Here is an 18,881-nt window from a genome sequence, read left to right as displayed (position 1 = left end):
TACGGACTTCAGTGCAGGTCTTAAAGCAGCTTATGACACTTCGGTGAGTGATGTGTGGCAGAGATAGTGCTGCATGAATGGGTGAATGGCAAAACTGTACTGTCGAGAACGTTGAGTGGGGTTAGGGTTAGAAAAGCTCCATATAAATGCAGATACATTTACCATTTACTTCTGGATAAGATGCAAGGATTTCAGCCATTCAAGTTTCCATAAGCAAATATAATTTCATTCTGTGGCAGAGAAAAAAAAGAAAGAAATAAATGCATTGAAATTAGTTTAGTTTTTCTCCTGTAAATGAGCTCAGGTTGAGCTTCCATGATTATCTGCATGCATAAAAGAGCAGGAGGCCATCCCCCGGAATATTGCTGCTTTTCACAGCGGTAAGTAGGAAAAGGAAGAAAACACATAAAAGCCTATTCAGGATAAAGGATTCCCTTGAGTACACTAATATCTCTAATAGTAATCTATTAAAAATCTCACACACATACACACACACACAAACGACTTTGAAAAATAGGCTTCCAAGTGGAGCCATTATTTTGTTACCTCTGGCAGACAGCGAGGCACCTGGGAAATCTGAGCTGACGTTAAGGGGGAGCAGCAGCCCAGCAGAAAAACTATATCACTTTCTTAAGCTAATTAGCCCTGTACATTACCAATCAAAAGAACCTCGCTCTGAAACACAATGGCCGGCCAAGAAATATATTTGTCTTCCATTTGTGAAGGACTGGCAGTGGAAAGAGTCCACGAGCGAATATTATTCACCCGAGACATTCCAGGGGATAAAATGTTGAATTAAAGTGGGATCGTAGTGTCCCTGATTTTTGTCACTCCGACCAATGTTATTCCCAAAAAAACGGATGGACGACCTCTGTGGAAACTGGATCTCCTCGCAGTTTCACATCGAATCAGTCAGACAGTTAACATAAAAAAAACTCACAGTTCGACTGCAAGTTTTGGAAACTAGTGTCACGTTTATAACCAACTCATTGTTGTTCACCTACAGACACCCAGATTGGGCCTGTAAACAACTGTTTACTCTGACATGTTGATCTGAAATAAACATTTTATCACTCACTATCTAGGGACTTCTAGAGGTCTATATAGTGAGTTTATTGGCAAAAAAAAAACACTTTCAGACCAATTATGTCATTGTTGCAGGAGTATGACAACAACAACAACAACAACAACACAACAACAACAACAACCATTAAAATGATATAAAATGAAATGATGATTATTAATGCGAAGTGTAAAATGTTTTTACACTTCGCATTAATACTCTTAGGTAAAAGCATGATAATTGTCCATCTTTAAATATCGAAATAAACTTTTTTGCCTCATTATTTGCTGTGATGCGCTGCTCTGATTATTGATTTTAACAACACAACTCACAGATTTGTCTCTTGCTGGTGACAAAAAAACTAAGTACACCACCAGAAATATTAGGGACATACACTTTAACAGATTGTTTTAAAATCAGTCTGAAAATGACAGCAAATTTAAACCTGTCTGTCTTTATCTCCACAATAATTCAGATATCTTTGATCAGAATGGGGAGTGGAATCATGGTTGCACTTTACTTTTCACAGGGTATAAAAATGTCACTAAATATTTGGACAGCACTACAAAATGGCAAATTCGAAGCATAGTGGAATATAAAGTGATTAATGAATCACAGCCTCTGTGTTTGTGAAGTTTAACTTTACTCTGGATGATTCTTTTAGGGCTGATCAATAAGAAATATTGCTTATATTTTGTGTAAGTACGGTGAGGAGGTATAAGACATAATTGTTCATCAGACCTTTATAATATGAATGTGCTGCAGGATGGAAGTGGAATTCACAGTATATGTATCTTACGCTACAAATTCAAATACAAATTATGTGTGTAAAGAGTAAATGTCCTTAAAAAAAAAATGCTGCACATCTTCCCCGCTCTCTCTACACTACTTCACACTTACGCTGTTACAACAAAATACAGGGAAGGAGACATTTAATCTGACTTGTTCAAATGTGAGCTTTGCTGATAATTAACTGCACTGAACCTAGAAAAGTCACTGCCATTGCTCTCTCCTATTAATGCACATAGGCAAGACCTCAGTCGATGTACGCGTTTCACCACCAGAGGGAGTAAAAACATCAAAGATCTCTGAGCCATCAGGTGTTGGCAAGTAGCTTTTTCGACTTTGTGACATACAACATACAAAAGAAAATATAACAATGAGGTTATTTTAAAAGTGAAACAACAACAGTCTTCACACTCATATTATAAAGGACCAGAAATATAACTAAATTAATCTTCATCACCAACCAGCAGATACTGTACAACGCTGAACATGATGAAGAGAAATCACTCACTGTGGAGCTGTATTTTCTGTCATTCATTCACTCACAACTGGTCCCAACATGTACCTTCATTTATATTCCAAATGTCACCAACACCGATCCATGTTATTAAATAATATTGGATTTGCTTTGTTATCCCATATCTAATGTCTGCACTTTAAAAAGCCAAAGTCTCATCCTGTACTGTATTCATCTGTTTGTGGAAGTTACTGTTAAATGGTTTAAATCTGGAAACGCCCTGTTTTGTTTAACTATTAATGATAGTTAATGGCTGGTATGCAGACGATTCTACGTCGCCGTCTGTGTATCTCAAATAAAAGTTTCTTTGAAGATTAGTCTTGCTTGAAACACCAATTTTTAACGTGATGGAGGCAGTGGGAAGAGTCGGTGCAGAGATGCAGTCACGTGATCATGGTTGACGGACAGCGAGGGGGAGAAACGGTCAGTGCAGACCACTGCAACCATCACTACTACACCACCAGCAAGGTGACCTCATAGGAAACCACAACCATCTTCTTCCGCCAGGAAACATCTGGGCCAACACTTCAGTCTCTCGACTCATCAGAGAACAGGAAAAAAAAAACAGGGCGGGATGGGATGGTGTCAAAGCACGGAGAGAGAGTGTGTGTGTGTGTGTGGGGGGGGTGAAGGTCCCTGGCCTGGTTTCACTGTGTGGTAGCAGAGTAATCAGTAGGATTATAGGAGTGACAAGGAAATGACCCCTTAATTCATTGTTTCCACTTAGAACTTCTCCTCAGCAAGAAGTAGAATTATGATGTATGTGAGGTCTTTGATTCAACATGTGTAATAGTTATTATCCAGAAATTGAAAAACATTCAATACCAGAATAACAGTGTATTCCTCCACCAAGGCATAACAGCCACATCTAAAGTCACTAGATCCAGATTTTTATTTAGATGAGCACCAAAAGTCACAAACTCATAGATATCAGTCCCCTGAACGTGCCCGATTTCTTTCATCAAGATCTATGAATTATTCTCTGAGAAAACAATACAAGTTTTGAAAAAATCTCTATGTTAGAGCTGGTGAAAAAAAATAAACTGGATCCGCCCCCTGATCCAGACCTGCACCAAAGTTCAACAAGTTCTTCTCTGACCTGTAACACATCTTTCCACTAAGTTTCATGTAATCTGTAGCTTTTGTGTTGTCCTGCTGACTACAAGATGAAAACACCCTCCGTGGGGGAAGTGATCATCTACTCAAATGTGAGCATTGATCAATCATTGCACCATATGCAGCATATTAATGCCTTTAGATCTGGGAGGAGGCCTTTCAACTATCACATGTGTGTTGCTGTCATGTTAATGTTAATGTGGCAGTGATCAAACAGCATGAGTGCCAACGTGCAGGAGAAGCAACATAACGACAGACAGCGCTAGAGCCAAAATGACATCAGCAGTACCAAGCCCCAATTAGATTTGTGTCTGTTAAAACCCTGAATGTTTCAAACTGAACGCACCAACCTTCTCAACGTGTGGCAGTCTGCTCCAATACTCTGTTCATGTGGACAGGAACACGCCATCACAGTGTCACCCATTGGAGAAGGAGAGATGTCAGGTCTTTGCTGACTTCAACATTTCAAATTTCATTGAAATTTCCCAGGAGGACATCTGCGCGAGAATGAAACACAAGAGGGAAGACTGAGCTGAGTCTCTTAAGGAATGAATGGAGTCAATTTATTTACAATTGGTTTGGCACCATCAACATCTGGCTTAAGTGTCCCATTTTCATATAGTAAAGTTGTAATCACCCAAAACCTCTTGTAAAAACATTTTGTACAAACACACAGAGGAAAACTGCCTCATACTGCAGCTCGTCACATCACAGTCACAGAAATAAACATCAGACGTCCAAAGCTGACCGAATGTACAATGAACTTTTCAATAAGCAAGAAACTGTTTCCCCCCCACTTTTCTCCTTTATTTTTATGTTAAAGATCTTTTTTTGTATACCTAACATATGCATGTACTGCTTTACTGTTTCTGATTAATATTTATTTATCTACATGACTGTCTATTTAACTGTACTAACACTGTGTTGAGCACATATGGATCCTAACAATTTATATCTTGTTGTACAGATCAAACAAGGAAATAATACATCTTTTTTTACTTGTCTAACATATTTTATTATTTTAACCATTGTCTTTTAGATCTGATAATGATAGTTTTATGAATAATTAGTTTTAACTGCTGCCCTGTTAAACCCTTTGTAATCTGGATTTGTAAAAGTGCTCGATAGAATCATATATTATGATAATTACAATAATAATAATAAGGAAGGTGCAGGAACAGGGGCTCAGCTACCAGCTCAGAAAATACATTCAAGGTTTATTGCGTCCACAAAAAGATGATCAAGCAGCAAGAAAACAAGTTTGTAACATTTAGCAGTTAGCTTGACATAAATGTATAAGTCAACCATAAACAGAAGTTAAAGCAGTGGCTGATTCTGTTTGAATCGTTTGGTTTAAATTAGATTTGGTAAACTTTGTGTATGGTAACTGGAAATCTTGCTAAAGCATGAGTCAAACATCACATGTTGTGGTCAGGGAGCTAACATGCTAAACACTTACAGACATTAGAAGGATGCTAACTTGCTAATTTTAGGTATAAACACGGAAAAGTACCTGGTCAAGTCGAAAATGAACCTTTACCATCACTAACAAACACAAAGTGAAAATATAGTACTGTACATTGGGTTCTTGGTTCCTCCCGGTTCCTCCCGGTATCTCCCGGTTCCTCCCGGTTCCTCCTCAGGACTCACGCAGCAAACTGACGCCGACCTCAGGCCCCTCCGCACGGCAGCAGCAGCAGCACCTGTCAGGTGTCACCGGGTCGGACCGGAGGACCAATCAGAGGCCAGAACCCGCCCAACACCCAGCACCACATACGCCGAATTCACCACCAGTGCTTCCTGGTTGCCATGACCCATTGATTTTACATGACAACTGTGAGTGAGTTACTTTTATACGGAGGAAAAGTCAGAAACCTGATGATTCTCAGGCAAATTCTGCAGCATCTTTTTATTTGTGGATTTCTTTTTTCTAACATCTGTTTATTGATTTTGAACAGTTTTATACCGCAAATCAAATGCACACAGAGAGTAAACAACAAGAAAGAAAGAAAGAAAGAAAGAAAGAAAGAAAGAAAGAAAGAAAGAAAGAAAGAAATTAAAACCTATATTTTGAAGCAAGGAAGAAGGAAAGAAAAAAGAAAGAAAGAAAAACCATTGGTAGTAACACAAGAAGGAGATGTTGCACATAATTTAACATTTAGAAAGTATTGACCAACAAAGACAGAGTAAAGCAGTTAGACCATCAGCCATTCAATTAGATTTTTCACTTAGGCCAAGTGAAACGATGCCAGATTTTCTGAGAGTCTCTCTGTTTGATATAGAAAATCCAATTTTCTCCAGATGTGAAACATTACTAAATTCTTTCAACCACATATTAAACATTTGGCTAGCAGTGTGGGTAGAGAGCATATGACCATGGGCTCTCTTCCTGACTTGACCAACTCAAATAACGCAGATTAAGGTGCTGGGGGAAACACCGAGCTAAAAGCCTTGCCAACACAAAAAAAATCAAATAAATGATCCAGGGCCACTGTGAGAATAGATGAGCCAAAGTCCTTTGATCTACTGAACATTTGACACAGAGGGGTGGAATATCCTTCCTGAGAATGCTTCTTTGCGATGGACATCAAAAGTAAATATATCCCAGGAAAGTGCAAATAACACCAGATCTAACACTTACCTGGAAACTGACCTAACAGTACGCAAAAGTAGCCCAGGATTTACAACTTGTCAAAACCCAGTGTGGCAGAAAACGCCAACCTGACACTGTACCTGTCATGTTAGAGTTTTCTTCACTGTTACAGTCTGGCATGGAAGCAAAATGGTTATTTAGTATTTTCATATAATTACCCTTGGCCTGTAACAATTATATTGCAGGAGTATATTACCATTAGTGCAAATTGTTGGTGCATAGGGAACCTATAGTTATGAGTGAGTGAAATTTGGTGCAGAATTCAAGGGGACTGTAGGGAAGTAAGAGCTCTCAGTGGCATTCTGGTATTTTTACATAGTTTTAAATCGCGGTAACGTCAATTTCCTTTTTCATTAACCACATTTCAAACTGCATGGCTATTTACATCTTTTCATTTTATTCTGTGGTTAAAGTTTAAAGCAAAATAGACAACAGAAATAAGGAAAAGTCTAATAAAAATGTTCAAATTGAGCACTGATAGACTGTATGATGTCGTACTAGTAGAAGGTGTCTTAGTTCAAAAATTTATTTAGAAGCAATGAAAAAGGTAGCATAGCTTGGCTAATGCAGCGCTATCCGAGGGAAATGCCCGGATGACAGGCATTATAAGATTTGTCGCATCTAACTGATCCACCAATGATGAGGAGCCGCCGTTCGCCCTTGAGTAGCTGGCAACTTCTTTGCAGTGTTAGTTTGGTATGAAAGCTTTATCGTGACTTTGTGAGTCTTAGTTTGAACACAGTGTTTGTTCATTGAGTGTGAAACATTGTGTTTCTGTTTATCGTCTGTATGTTCTGTGTGGTAGCATATATCGACAAGACAACGCCTTCTATTCAGGCTGGGCTTGATTTCTTCTAAGATGTCATGTCTTAATAAGTGCATTCATGTAGTGTGAATAAGAATACTTAATATGTTAACAGTTACAGTGTAATTCAGTCTAAAACAAACATAATAACAATCTAGAGGTATAGGGATGTAAATCGTAGAGTGAATGTAATCAATCAATATGGTGGACTTTCTTTGTGATGCGACAGTAACTGCTGGAGAACAAAAAAGCGATACAGTTTGCACGTCGAAAATTTCAAATTTAAGTTTATTTATTCCAGTAACACAGCAGTATTACACAGTAATAAGTGTTTCATTATCAGATTAAACCACATTCATCTGTATCAACAGGAGTACTGAGGTACTGAGGTGCAGCCTAAATACAGTAACAAATCAGATACTGTATCTTTGATTCAATGCATCCATAACATGATCTTTGCATAAGTAATGAACCCTTGAGAAAGGACAATCAAGAAGCCGAAAAAAAAGTGTAAAAAAGTGCTTGATTCGTTGCTTGAATTTTCACTTCCTTGTAGTATATGAGTGAATTTCAAGTGAATCAAAGTGGACAGTGAGAAGACCGAAAACATCATTATAAATCAGATCTGTAAACTTACAGTACGAAGAAGAGACATTAGCTGCAACTTTAACTAGCTGGAGACCATCAGAAGAGATGTCTTTAAACATGTGGACAATCCGACCCATGAGTACTCAGGTGTCATAAGGACTCAGTACTCCAGAGTCGGATCCATAGATTGTATTCAAGATAGACAAAACGACAGCTCCCAAAAGTGAAGCCAAAGCATCCTGATCGCCCCCTTGTGGCTGGTTGCAGTATAGGTTATAAACCCAACCTCCAAGTTAATCAAAGTACACATCAAATACATTTTCACCAACACAGTTTCTGTCATTGTATGTAGCTCTTTTCACACTGAGGTATGTTCCATTGTTCATGTTTTTGACAAGTTTGGTTTTAATTTGTTATTTTATTATTTTAAAACAGGGTCAAACATCATGATTGACAACTGAGACTGAATCGCAATTGGTCGAGCACAACTCTTGACTCTGAATGACATCACTGGTGCAGGTTGGCGACGTTGGTATCAAGGAGAGTTTGGCTTCATTTCTGGATAGTGGGAGGAAGTGGAAACAGATAGCATGTCGGCATTCTGGAATCAGGGGCTTCACAACAAGCGTCAGCATCTGTCCCTTTTTACACAGACCTTGATTTGGCTCTGTTGGTGTTGTTCCAAAAAGTGATCGTCCACCAAAAACTGATCACACAGCCTCTTAATAGTTGTATTACCCAATAAATTTATGTCTACAGCTGCTTTGGATGAATACATAACGTCCTTGGCTGAGGTAATAAAGAAATCATTTCTTTGCAATAATCTTTATTTTACCTTGTGACCTAGACTGTGACCAATCGAGTCCTTTTTAACAGTTTAAATAAAGCCAGATATACAACTCGTAAAAGTTAGTTTTCCACTTAACAGCAACCAGATGATCAATCTTTGATGCAACACTGGCGCAAAGTCCTCCTGTTCAGTGTTTTTACCTTTTATACAGAACATAAAACATTTCCGCCTTCAAAAGGCTGTGAGCTGGTTTTACCATTTAGGGCCTAAAGTAATAAAAACTGATCATATATATATATTTATAATATAATCATATGATTTCAAAGAAAAGAGAATACAGCATTGTATATTACAGTACAATGGAACAGAATTGATGGGAGGCTGGTCATGCACATCATGCCTGAGTCAACTGCAAGCTACAACCTCAGGTAGCAGCTCACACCATGCCACTTTCACCCCGCACACAAAAGTCACATTTCAACACACAACATAAAAAAATAAAAGATAAAAATGGAGCAAAGCCCTTGAGCCCGAGTCCCACTCCACCCTGTTCATTTCTTCTGGCAGAAGGATTCGTATTTGCTGCAGGCCTTCTGCATGTCTGTTAAGAAACCTGGCACCCCAGTCTGTTTAACACAAACACACAAAGAGAGTATCCGTCAGTGAGCGTCATGAGAGCAAGTGCCAAGAAGACCCACCCAGGAGGAGCACGAAGTGAGGAGCTGATTGACATCACCCTGCCATACATCTGTTAACAATAACGCTGGAACAAGCATGAAGCAGGCGGAGCCATGGAGCTCTCTGAGGCCTGTGAGTGAACCCGTTTAACGCCCGCTTCAAAGATCTGCTTGTGCAGGGCGACAACAGACACATACACAATTGTTGACTGTGATGTGGTGGTTGGGAAATGAAGTTACTCAGAGCACATTATATCCTTAGGATATTTAGAACAAATCTTTCACTCTCAAAAGGGCAAAGTTCTCTCCCACAGAAAACTCTGTTCCTGACAAGACCTGTTTGCAATCCTCACTTTTCTCTGCAAAACGTGTACGTGACCAAGTAACAAAACATGCTCAAAATGTGAACTCAATTCGGAATTACTGTTGTTACTGTGGTTACAGCGGGGGAGGGGGCTGACTGAGAGCTTGAGGACATAGCATGCCCACCTACTCCTGCGATGCACAGTACTTTGTCATCTTTTGACTCTAAATGTGACCATCATTTACAAAATGAACATTATGCTGTTTTGAAGAAGACTTGAAACTCAAGGTTGAGATCATATACTGAGGTTTTTAATCAAGTGAGAAGTAGAGACATTTTCTTATAGACGTTAATAGAACCAAGCACTAAAGTCCCCTCTGCTGGCCGTTCGTTTCATGCAATTCAGCACTGGCTTCACTTTCCTAACTCAGAGTCTATGTCGATTTTTAAATAGAGTCTATGCACAAACCCTGAGGGGTTGGCCAATCACAAAGAAGTAGGACAGCTGACCCATCGGAGCAGACTGGGCTTTTTGGGATCGGGTCAACAGATCATTAGACGATGCAATGACACTAATAAAGTGTGATATATATGATCAAAATATGGAACTTTAAAACTAGAGCTTTTCGAATTTGCTCCCCTGAGTGCAGCTAAGGAGACATAATCCTTACACAGCTATTCAAGATATACAAAATCCCCTTTGTGGAAAAATATTTCCAAATGAGGCTGGTTTACATAAAATAAACAATTTCATTCTACAGTAAATCATGGAAAATGTTACACAAGATATGTTCTGGCCCCTATCTTTTCATCTACTTTCATAATACGAGAATAAAACGACCTACAGACATGAAAGCTTGATTCAAACCAGGCATGCTAAGTTACACTTCATTTATCCCAGGGAGGAAATTCTCTGCATGTGATCCATCTGTAACTGTTCAGTGAGGCCAGTGCCCCCGGAGCTACTCAATCGTCTGTATACTTGCATTGTCCCTATTTTCTCCGTAATGCATTGCAGTCAAATAGAAGCTGCAGTAAACCTAACATGCACTGACTTACCTTAGCTGCCCAGTTCACCACCCAGTTAGGAATCATTCCGCCAGGGTTGTCGAAGTAATTCATGAAAACTGAAATAAAGCACATGTTCATTTATGTTAGGGCTGCAACTAATGATTGTTTTAAGAAATTAATCTATCTTTTTTTTTTTACGACAAGCTGGTGATGCAAATAGGAAATTGTCCGTAGAACAGATGTCTCATTTCCACTCGACCACTAGATCGAATCCTCCAATGGATGCGGTCCCTGAATTGTGTCACAGCTGTTATATTCCCTCAACATGTGTCACCTTTAGTTCCGCAGGCCCCATCGCTCTCCAGTGCAAGGCTCTGCTTGTAGTCTTTGACCCGCAGCACGCCACTCTTTTCTGGACACGGCATCTCCGGAGAGCTTCTGGCCAGGATCACCCGGATCTTCCTGCCGTCAACATCCATGTCTCTCCTGTCTCTAATGTACACATACTGAGGTTTGGGGTCTGTTAGGGAAGACACTGTGCTTTCGTGGAAAAAATACTCTCAACAACAGCCTCCTCCTTTCAGCTTTGTAAACCATATTTGATGTGAACGGAGAGTAAATACACTTTAAATCAACAGGATACGTCTCTGTTTGACATAAGAGCCGGGTATTTGACTTCCCAGTAGATTGCTGTCTGTCCATCATAGTCCTTCTCATAGAGTTCTGAATAAAAAAAAAAACACATTTAGTAAATCAGCTGCAGGACGATGGACACATCCGATCCTGTAAAGTGACACAAACTCATTGATCAGTGGTTCTACCTAAGTCTCTACATATAATTTATAAAGGAAAGAAATGAAAACAAGACTCCACCAAAAAATCAGCCTACAATGGAAGCCACTTCTACAAATGTTATTTCTGAAACTATAACTAATGTAAGTGATTCACACTTGACTTTAGTGTCTATCCCACAAGGTCACTACATGACTACTTAACTACTACTAACGTAATGTATGTTACCTTGTTACTGCGGAGGTGCATGAAGAAGAGGAACAAAAATTTAAAATGCTGCTTCTTTGTAAAACTGGAGCGATAAAACCAAGCCTATAGGCCGGACATCATTTCATGACATGAAGAAGAAAAGGCTTCGACAACAAAACGCTACTGAATGAGGGGGAATGTGAGCAACTACAGGAGGTTAAAGTGATAGTTCACCGAAGAATGAAAATTCACTCATTATCTACTCACCACTATGTCGATGGAGGGGGGGGGTGAAGTATGAGTCAACAAAACACTTTTCACGCCTCTATGCTCTGGCCCAAGGGGCACGTGACGACATCAGCGACTCAGCAGTAACTGCAGCTATGCAACGAAGCTAATGGAAGTAGCGACGCTAACAGAAGTAGCGACGTTACGCGCAGGGGCTCCAGAGGAGGAGTAAAAACATGGTGTAAATGACGCTGCTTCAAGTGGAATATGAATGTCGGGCCTTACGGACACTTGGATGACACCACACGAGCAGTATGGAGGAATTTTCAGGGTTTTTTTCTGTTGTTCTTTTATGTTTGAAGAAGTGGTCGCCAGTTATCTCAATTCTATTGGATTTGGCTGCAGCTCTGTTTACCCCTGAAACTCCAGAAGTGTAGTGGTGAGTAGATAATGAGGGAATTTCAATTTGTTGGTGAACTATCCCTTTAAGCAACTGTTGAGACTAATGGGAAATTTTGAAAATAAAGATGATTTCTTCGGCACGAGAAACATGAATGAAAGCTGATTTTAAGGACAATGATTGTCTGAGCCTCGCCTTACTCTTTCAAATGTCGTTATATTTTACCTTTCACATATGCATCCCAATGTTTCCGATAGGACAAGTCCATGTAGACGTCCGCACACAGCTCTGGGGTGCAGCCGCTCAGCACGCCGAAGACTTTGTACTCATAAAGTCCCGTTTCCTGCAAACAGCACATGAAAGTTCTGCTCAGGCTCCACACCACACCCCACAGTATGTAACTAATCCCAGAGCACACGACTCTGATTAGAGCCGCTCACCGTTACACCCTCTCTCACTCCACACTGAGGAAATGTGTTGGATTTGACTCTGAAGTTCAAACACTGTTAACTCCCTTAAGTGCAATAAACAAACGGAACACGGAGTCAGATTTGTGCAGATTCTGTGGCTGAGCTTGAATAGATAGGAAAGTCAAACCAACTCCATTCACAAAAACATCAATTCAAGGTCGCTTCACTTTCCCCTTAGCTGTGGACAGCACATCAATACCTCTAACCAAATGGATTTTTAAAATTGAATAATTGATCATGAAGATTTTCTGTGCCTTATCACTTAATTCTAATGTTTTAAGTTGAATATGAAAAATCTTATTTGGACAATGTCACAAACATATTCCAGTGTGTGCAGAATGAAATGAAATTGAATGATTTGATGATTTAATTGTTGACGGAGCTTCATATAAAATATCAGCTATTTAATCTGAAGGACAGTTTTTGCACATTACAATAAACTGAAGGTGCCAATAGGTGTTTCAAAAAGCACACAACATATTTGTATACCTTTTATTTGCTAATTTTTCAATGAAAGAATCTGATGCACTGGATAGAGTCTTTGCGTTATTCATCACGCAAGTGATTCTCAAAACAACTTTTTATCTTTTATTTTAGAATATAGGACTAGATGGTGAATATCCCTTGTACGTTTGCAGGTCTTCTGCACAATTTAATTTACAAACTACCAGTGGATGCTAGCAGGTTTTAGTGGCCTCCAGCAGATGTTAGGGAGATAACTTCAGTTGTGCACCTTAGCGTCATCAAGTGTTTTGGCCTCGTAATCAACGATACAGGCCGAACTTGAGGGTACCCTGAGGCTAAAGGTAAATCTGACTGGCTACTGGCTTGTATGGCAGCACTATGAAAACCATGTGACCCACTCAGTAGATCAGACATCATTACCTCTGTGCCTTTTTAAGCTATAGGATTTGATTCAATGTTAGACTTTTATTTAAATTCAGTTTAAGATGCTGGACTTGTGAGGTGTCCTCTATATTTTTGCATCCTTTCCTAAAAGTATTTAGCAGAGTTTTACCAGATGTGCATATCTGCAAAAAAATTAAAAAATAAGACAAAGTTTCTGAAAGGAGTTTGGTGGAACGGGTAGAGCCGGTTTGTGACTCAAGAAAAAGAAATCCCAGACTCTCGCTCCATTTCCTGGTATTTCCCTCTACCACCGCTAGGACACCACTGCTGAGGTGTATTATGAATGTTGTCTTTAGTGAATTATGATAAAGGTAACAAGGTGACGTCACTACGGTAAAGAATAATGACAGTAGAAACGCATCAGGCAGACATTCATTCGTGGAGTCAGAGGGGGTCCTGCAGTGAGGACCTGGATGTGGTGCGGGTTTCTGGGGGTTTCTGGGGGTTTCTGGACCTTGTCGTAGAGGCGGTGGATCTTCACTCCCATGGTCTCAGTGAAGAGCTCCCATCCTCCCTCCAGCTGCGGCTCGTCCAGCTCCAGCCACGCTCTCTGGAAGTCCTCATCGGTGAAGCGCTGCGACATGACGGCGGACTGCTGCTCCTGCACCTACACACGCGACACTACACAACACTACACACAACACACACAGCTGTCAGCGGCTCACACACCGCGCTTCCGCTCACTACTTTCACAATAAAAGAGTTGCACACGCGCGTTGTGCTGTTGCCTCATAGATGGGAGGTGCACACTCGATGTGAACAAAATGTAATCAAGATAAATAATTCCTTCCAGTAGATATCGATGATTATCAAGATAAATGTCACTTTATTATTCATTTTATCGTATGTTTGCAGTGTTTTTTATAATATAAAGTATATATATCGACACTAACATGAGTGTTGTATTCAAAGTACATTTTGCTTTAATTTTACAGGAGTGCCATTTTCAGTGGAGATTTTTGTTGCATTCACTGTATAAAAAAGTTGGTTTAAAGTGTTGTCACATGTTTGTACTGATGAAAAAATAACAGTGTATCTACTCTACTCTGCAGGTGTCGTTTTAAATCATTGATGTAATGAATTGATAAAAAAAGATGTCAAGCTCCATTTGCTAATCAATATTATGAATAGTAACGGAAATATAGGAAATTTGTACTTCAAAATAAATACAGCCAGTAAACTGAGAGTCATTTAATTAATTCATCTAAAATCATCGTGGGATTTATTTTGAAATACGCGACCAGAACAGGTATTTTCCACTCGTCTGCCTGAGCTTCACAGTCATGGATACTAGACACAGCAGCTCTGACTGAGGATGGCACAGTCCGACCCTCAGCCACTCAACCTGAGGACGTCTCCAGTGAACGGAAGCCTGAGAGGGACGAGAAGAGAAAATTGGTTTTCGACTTCAGCTCAGAGAAGAAAGTTTGTGCTTAGAAGAATAAAGTGAATATTTGATGCTGGACAAGTTTCAGTGCAGCAGAGGAGCATGGACATGGACAGCTGCTGCTCTGAGGTAACAACTCACTGTTCTTCTCTCTGCACAGCTCAGAGCAAACATGTCAAGTTCATTCACTGGGAATTATTATTATTATTATTATTATAGGCTCCATAAAGTACTGTTATTTGTGCAGAGTTTACATGTTGTAGATTAATTAGCTTTATAACCACATATTGAACCATTGAATGTTTTATCTAAAGATCCAGAGTTCAACAGAGCTCATCCTCCCCTGTTGCGGATTTTTCTTCATTCTCCCTTTTATTTTTTCTCAGTTAATTTCTTCAGTCTGTCCTTGTGCCTTCGAACAAATGCATTGCTTTACTGTTTATGTATTAATTTAGCATTTAAAAAAGAAGATATTTTGGATATTTGGTAGAAAGAAAAGAAAACATTGCTTTGGGGATTTTTCACAATTTTACTGACTTTTTACAAATGAAATCACGTATCAATTAATTGACAGGTGAACCAATAATAGAAATGTTCAATTTCATCCACAAAGTGATGTAATGATAATTACAAATTAAAGGGAAGTAAAGTCACATAAAACTAACATCAGATGAGTTAACCTTACTTCTGCAAATTTAAAGCTTTTTGTTTCCAACTGAGAGACAGAAAACAACTGCTCTTCAGTGGATGTCAAAGGAAAACAAGCTTATTTATAAAATGAGAATCTCAGCATCTTCACACATTTTCAGTAAAGTCATGTCAAAGTACAGAAGGACCCTCATCACATTTTGGTCCTGCGAGCACTTCAACCACTTTTACCTTTTTTTGGTTTCACAATTAGAAATTAAAGATAAAGATGTTTGGAGCTGAAAACAGAAAACAGATAAAGTTAAAGTTTCTAAATGTCTTTGAAGGTTTTTTTTCTTGGCTCAAAAGCCCACATGTTGTGTCAAAACAGAAAAGACAACCGTCTTTAATGACGTTTCTTATTTGGGGGACTTTTATACTTTTTACCTTTTCTGCTTTCTAAAAATGTCATTCCACTTCTACTTCTTTTTTATATATATATATCACTGTCCTGAAAACCATGTTTAGAGTTTCGAAGCTTCATCGATATTTGTTACATTTTGTTTTCAGTGGTAGATTTGTGATTTGCAACTCGACTTTTTGGGGGATTAGCTTCTAAAAATCTGAAAGTTAATTCATCCCAGACACTTGCCTTTTTCAACTTCTTGTTTGTTGAAACTTGTTTCCTGTCAAGTGATCACATGTCATTGTCCCAGTGTCTTCGCTGGTAACATCAGCTCAGAGCTGTGATGCGCAAAACTGGCTCTAAAAGACTGAGAATACCTTATAATCATTCATGTCAATGCAGAATGAACAATGTTTTGTTCTGTTTTGTTTTTCTGCAGTGATGCATATAAAATAAAAATAAAAAGCTAAAACACACCATTCAAATTTGGACGCTGGTTACCATGGCGATTGTCGAAGCTTGATTTGAATGACATTGAATGACTTTCTCAGTCTTCCTGAACATTGATGGAAAATGTGAACACTCAGGACGATACGTCGAGAATTTAATGGCTCTTCCTCTGAGAATGTCAGTGTTTCTAAAAATATATCAGAATGTTATTTTCAAATAAAATTGACCAAATAAAAGGCAAAAATCTTCTCAGCACAGTCAGGATACAATTGTGATTGAGAAATAATGAGAAAACGTAACCTTTAAACCAGTAAAAATATCAATATACTGCCAATTAAATTCCCATCATCCCACCAATCACCCTCCAAAGTACAGAGGATTGGGAGCATGAGTAGTGCATAACACATTTCACCATTTGACACAATAAAAAATACTCATCTCTTAACACACAAAGATGAACAAACCCGTGTTTAAAGCCCTGACATTGATGGAAAGTCCAACTGAAACCGTACTTCCCCTTTATTGTCACTCAGCATCTGAATCACAGCTTTCCATGCACCACACCGGGGGGGCTGTAAAGAACGAGTGCTTGTGAAATTGCTGGTGATTGCGAAGCTCCTCGCATTTCACGGAGCAGTTTGTAATGTCATATCCTGCGTTCTCCAGGGAATGTCTCAGCTCGTGCTGGGCCGACTTGTCCTGCGTCATTCAGACAACTCCTCTCGCCCGGGTCAGGAGGCGGCTGCGCAGGGAGGTTACAAGGGTTTATTAAAGCAGCATGTGGCGGTCAGGGAGAGGTGGTTAATTGTGAAATGTTGGGGTTGAATTCCAACAAAAAGGATCTGTAAGGTCTTTGTTTTCCCTTCTCAAAAAGCTGTGTCCAGGGTTGAGCAACAAGTTTGACTCCCTCTAATGAAAGGTTTCTCTCTCCTCGCAGACGGGGAGACCCTAGCGAGGAAAAGGGGTAAAAAGGCGACGCTGAGGAACCATCTGTGGTTGGTTGAACAAGAGGCTGCAGAACCCTGCGATGCCTGAGGACGCTCATAAGGACGCCATGAAAACCCCTGCGACCCCAGAGAAGCCCAGCCACAACGAGCACCCTATGGTGACCACAGTAAACATCCCGCGGCTCAATGAAATCCAGCTGACTGCAGCCACCGGCGGGGCGGAGCTGTCCTGCTATCGCTGCACCATCCCGTTCGGAGTGGTGGTGCTCATCGCGGGCATCGTGGTCACCGCTGTGGCATACAGCTTCAACTCGCATGGATCCACCATCTCCTACTTTGGCCTGGTGCTCCTCTCGGCCGGAGTGGTGCTCTTAGCGTCCAGCGCCGTCTGCTGGAGGGTGAGACTGGAGAGGAAGAAGGAGAGGCGGCGGGAGAGCCAGACCACCCTGGTCACCAACCAGAGGAGTATTTTTTCTTGAATCCAGATTCCCAGAGTGTGAAAAGGCCGGAGAACTCAACCGTCAGCAGATGTTGTCCAGCACGCATTGCATTTCCAATCTGTAAACGCTTCGAGCGCCGACTCTCAAGGCCCAGAACTTAAAGCTTTGAAGGCACCGTGAGGGATTTATTTGTCAGACAGACGTTGAGCATCTGGCGAGCTGGGAATGCAGCCAGGAGGAATGTATCACAATTAAGATGAATTACCACTGTGCGAAGCGATGTAGAGGAAGTCTCCCATTAATCTGCCATTGGATGTGGCGGCTTTGATTGTAATGGGACAGATTGTGGTTTGAAGAGTCCGAGAAGGGAGAGGGAAAAATCCAGAACAATGAATCATGCCTAATTTTCTACACTTCAACTTGCACATATCTGTTTATAACGTCTCATTGTTCATCTTATAGGGAATGATTGGGAATTGCCTTTTATGGAAGAATGGTACTTGATTTTCTTAAAAATCTGCCAATATATTCTCTTTTTAACCTTAAATATGTATTCACTTAAAGCACTTTGATTCCTCATAATCATCATATTCAGTATTAAACAACATCTTACGTTAAAAATATAAGTAGTATGGCTTATAATGGCTTAATATGGTGAATTCTTTTATTGTGTTGAGGCGATGGTCTCATTGTCCACAGTGAAACTTCCAAGATGTAAAAAAGATATAACATGTAACACATGTTTTGTTTTGATGTAATCGTTTGCATGTATTAACTGTTAACAGGACGTCATGAGGTTCAATAAACTCATTAACACTCAAACATGTGAAAGTGTGAAGAACGATTGTGAAGGTTTATAAGAGGGAAACAGATATTTTAAGGGTGAAGCCCAGTTCAAGCTTCTCCATTTTCAACCCAACAAGTTTTGCAATTCGCAGACAAAAGCCCCTGATCGGCATGGAAACGGCAGTCGTTGATCGCTATGTGTGAACTCTTGAACAAAGCGATAAGAGAGGACACGTCCCTGACAAGACTCAGACTCTTTCCATGCTGCTGGAAATCTAGTCAGAATCTGCAACAATGCTGGCCACCTCCAGCCAATCAGAGCGCGGGACGGGGTGTATGGGTGTGCCTGGGTCTGCACACACAAATATACTGACTCCGCCTCAACCGAACGTGGGTGAAATATCTTGCAGTTAAATAAATAGGTGGGTCCTGTCAAATTGTCGCCAGATATTTGGCGGTGTAACCTGAAGCTCCTCTTCCTCCACAAAAATCTGTGACTCGCCTCCGACTCGTGTGAGACTTGGCTAAGAGACGACGAGA

The 18,881-nt window shown here is 40.1% G+C and overlaps 2 protein-coding genes across 2 annotated transcripts; one reads left to right on the top strand and one right to left on the bottom strand.

Annotated features, from left to right (window-relative positions):
• Positions 1-7,210: 7,210 nt before the first annotated feature.
• LOC118123794 (phosphatidylcholine transfer protein) lies at positions 7,211-13,973 on the bottom strand. Its single transcript, XM_035181395.2, has 6 exons — positions 13,753-13,973; positions 12,145-12,262; positions 10,954-11,033; positions 10,645-10,816; positions 10,359-10,426; positions 7,211-8,944 (listed from the first exon to the last, which is right to left on the bottom strand). The coding sequence occupies exons 1-6, from the start codon at positions 13,879-13,881 to the stop codon at positions 8,870-8,872; spliced, it is 642 nt and encodes a 213-aa protein (XP_035037286.1). The 5' UTR covers positions 13,882-13,973; the 3' UTR covers positions 7,211-8,869.
• A 616-nt stretch (positions 13,974-14,589) lies between these two features.
• tmem100a (transmembrane protein 100a) lies at positions 14,590-18,377 on the top strand. The gene is made up of 2 exons (XM_035181653.1): positions 14,590-14,814; positions 17,106-18,377. The coding sequence occupies exon 2, from the start codon at positions 17,196-17,198 to the stop codon at positions 17,592-17,594; it is 399 nt and encodes a 132-aa protein (XP_035037544.1). The 5' UTR covers positions 14,590-14,814; positions 17,106-17,195; the 3' UTR covers positions 17,595-18,377.
• Positions 18,378-18,881: the final 504 nt, after the last annotated feature.

Source organism: Hippoglossus stenolepis, chromosome 16 (assembly GCF_022539355.2).
Source record: "Hippoglossus stenolepis isolate QCI-W04-F060 chromosome 16, HSTE1.2, whole genome shotgun sequence".
Lineage (NCBI taxonomy): Eukaryota > Metazoa > Chordata > Actinopteri > Pleuronectiformes > Pleuronectidae > Hippoglossus > Hippoglossus stenolepis.
The sequence above is the reverse complement of the archived record's forward strand: the minus strand, read 5'-3'. Positions and strand labels throughout refer to the sequence as shown.

Bases quoted from the DNA above. Each gene is read 5' to 3' on its own strand.
- LOC118123794 (XM_035181395.2), bottom strand. From the start codon at position 13,881: ATGTCGCAGCGCTTCACCGATGAGGACTTCCAGAGAGCGTGGCTGGAG. The intron at 10,427-10,644 runs GTGACACATGTT...GCTTTATTTCAG, and splicing joins TGGGGCCTGCGGAACTAAAG to TTTTCATGAATTACTTCGAC. The intron at 8,945-10,358 runs GTAAGTCAGTGC...TGTGTTAAACAG, and splicing joins TGGTGAACTGGGCAGCTAAG to ACTGGGGTGCCAGGTTTCTT.
- tmem100a (XM_035181653.1), top strand. From the start codon at position 17,196: ATGCCTGAGGACGCTCATAAGGACGCCATGAAAACCCCTGCGACCCCA.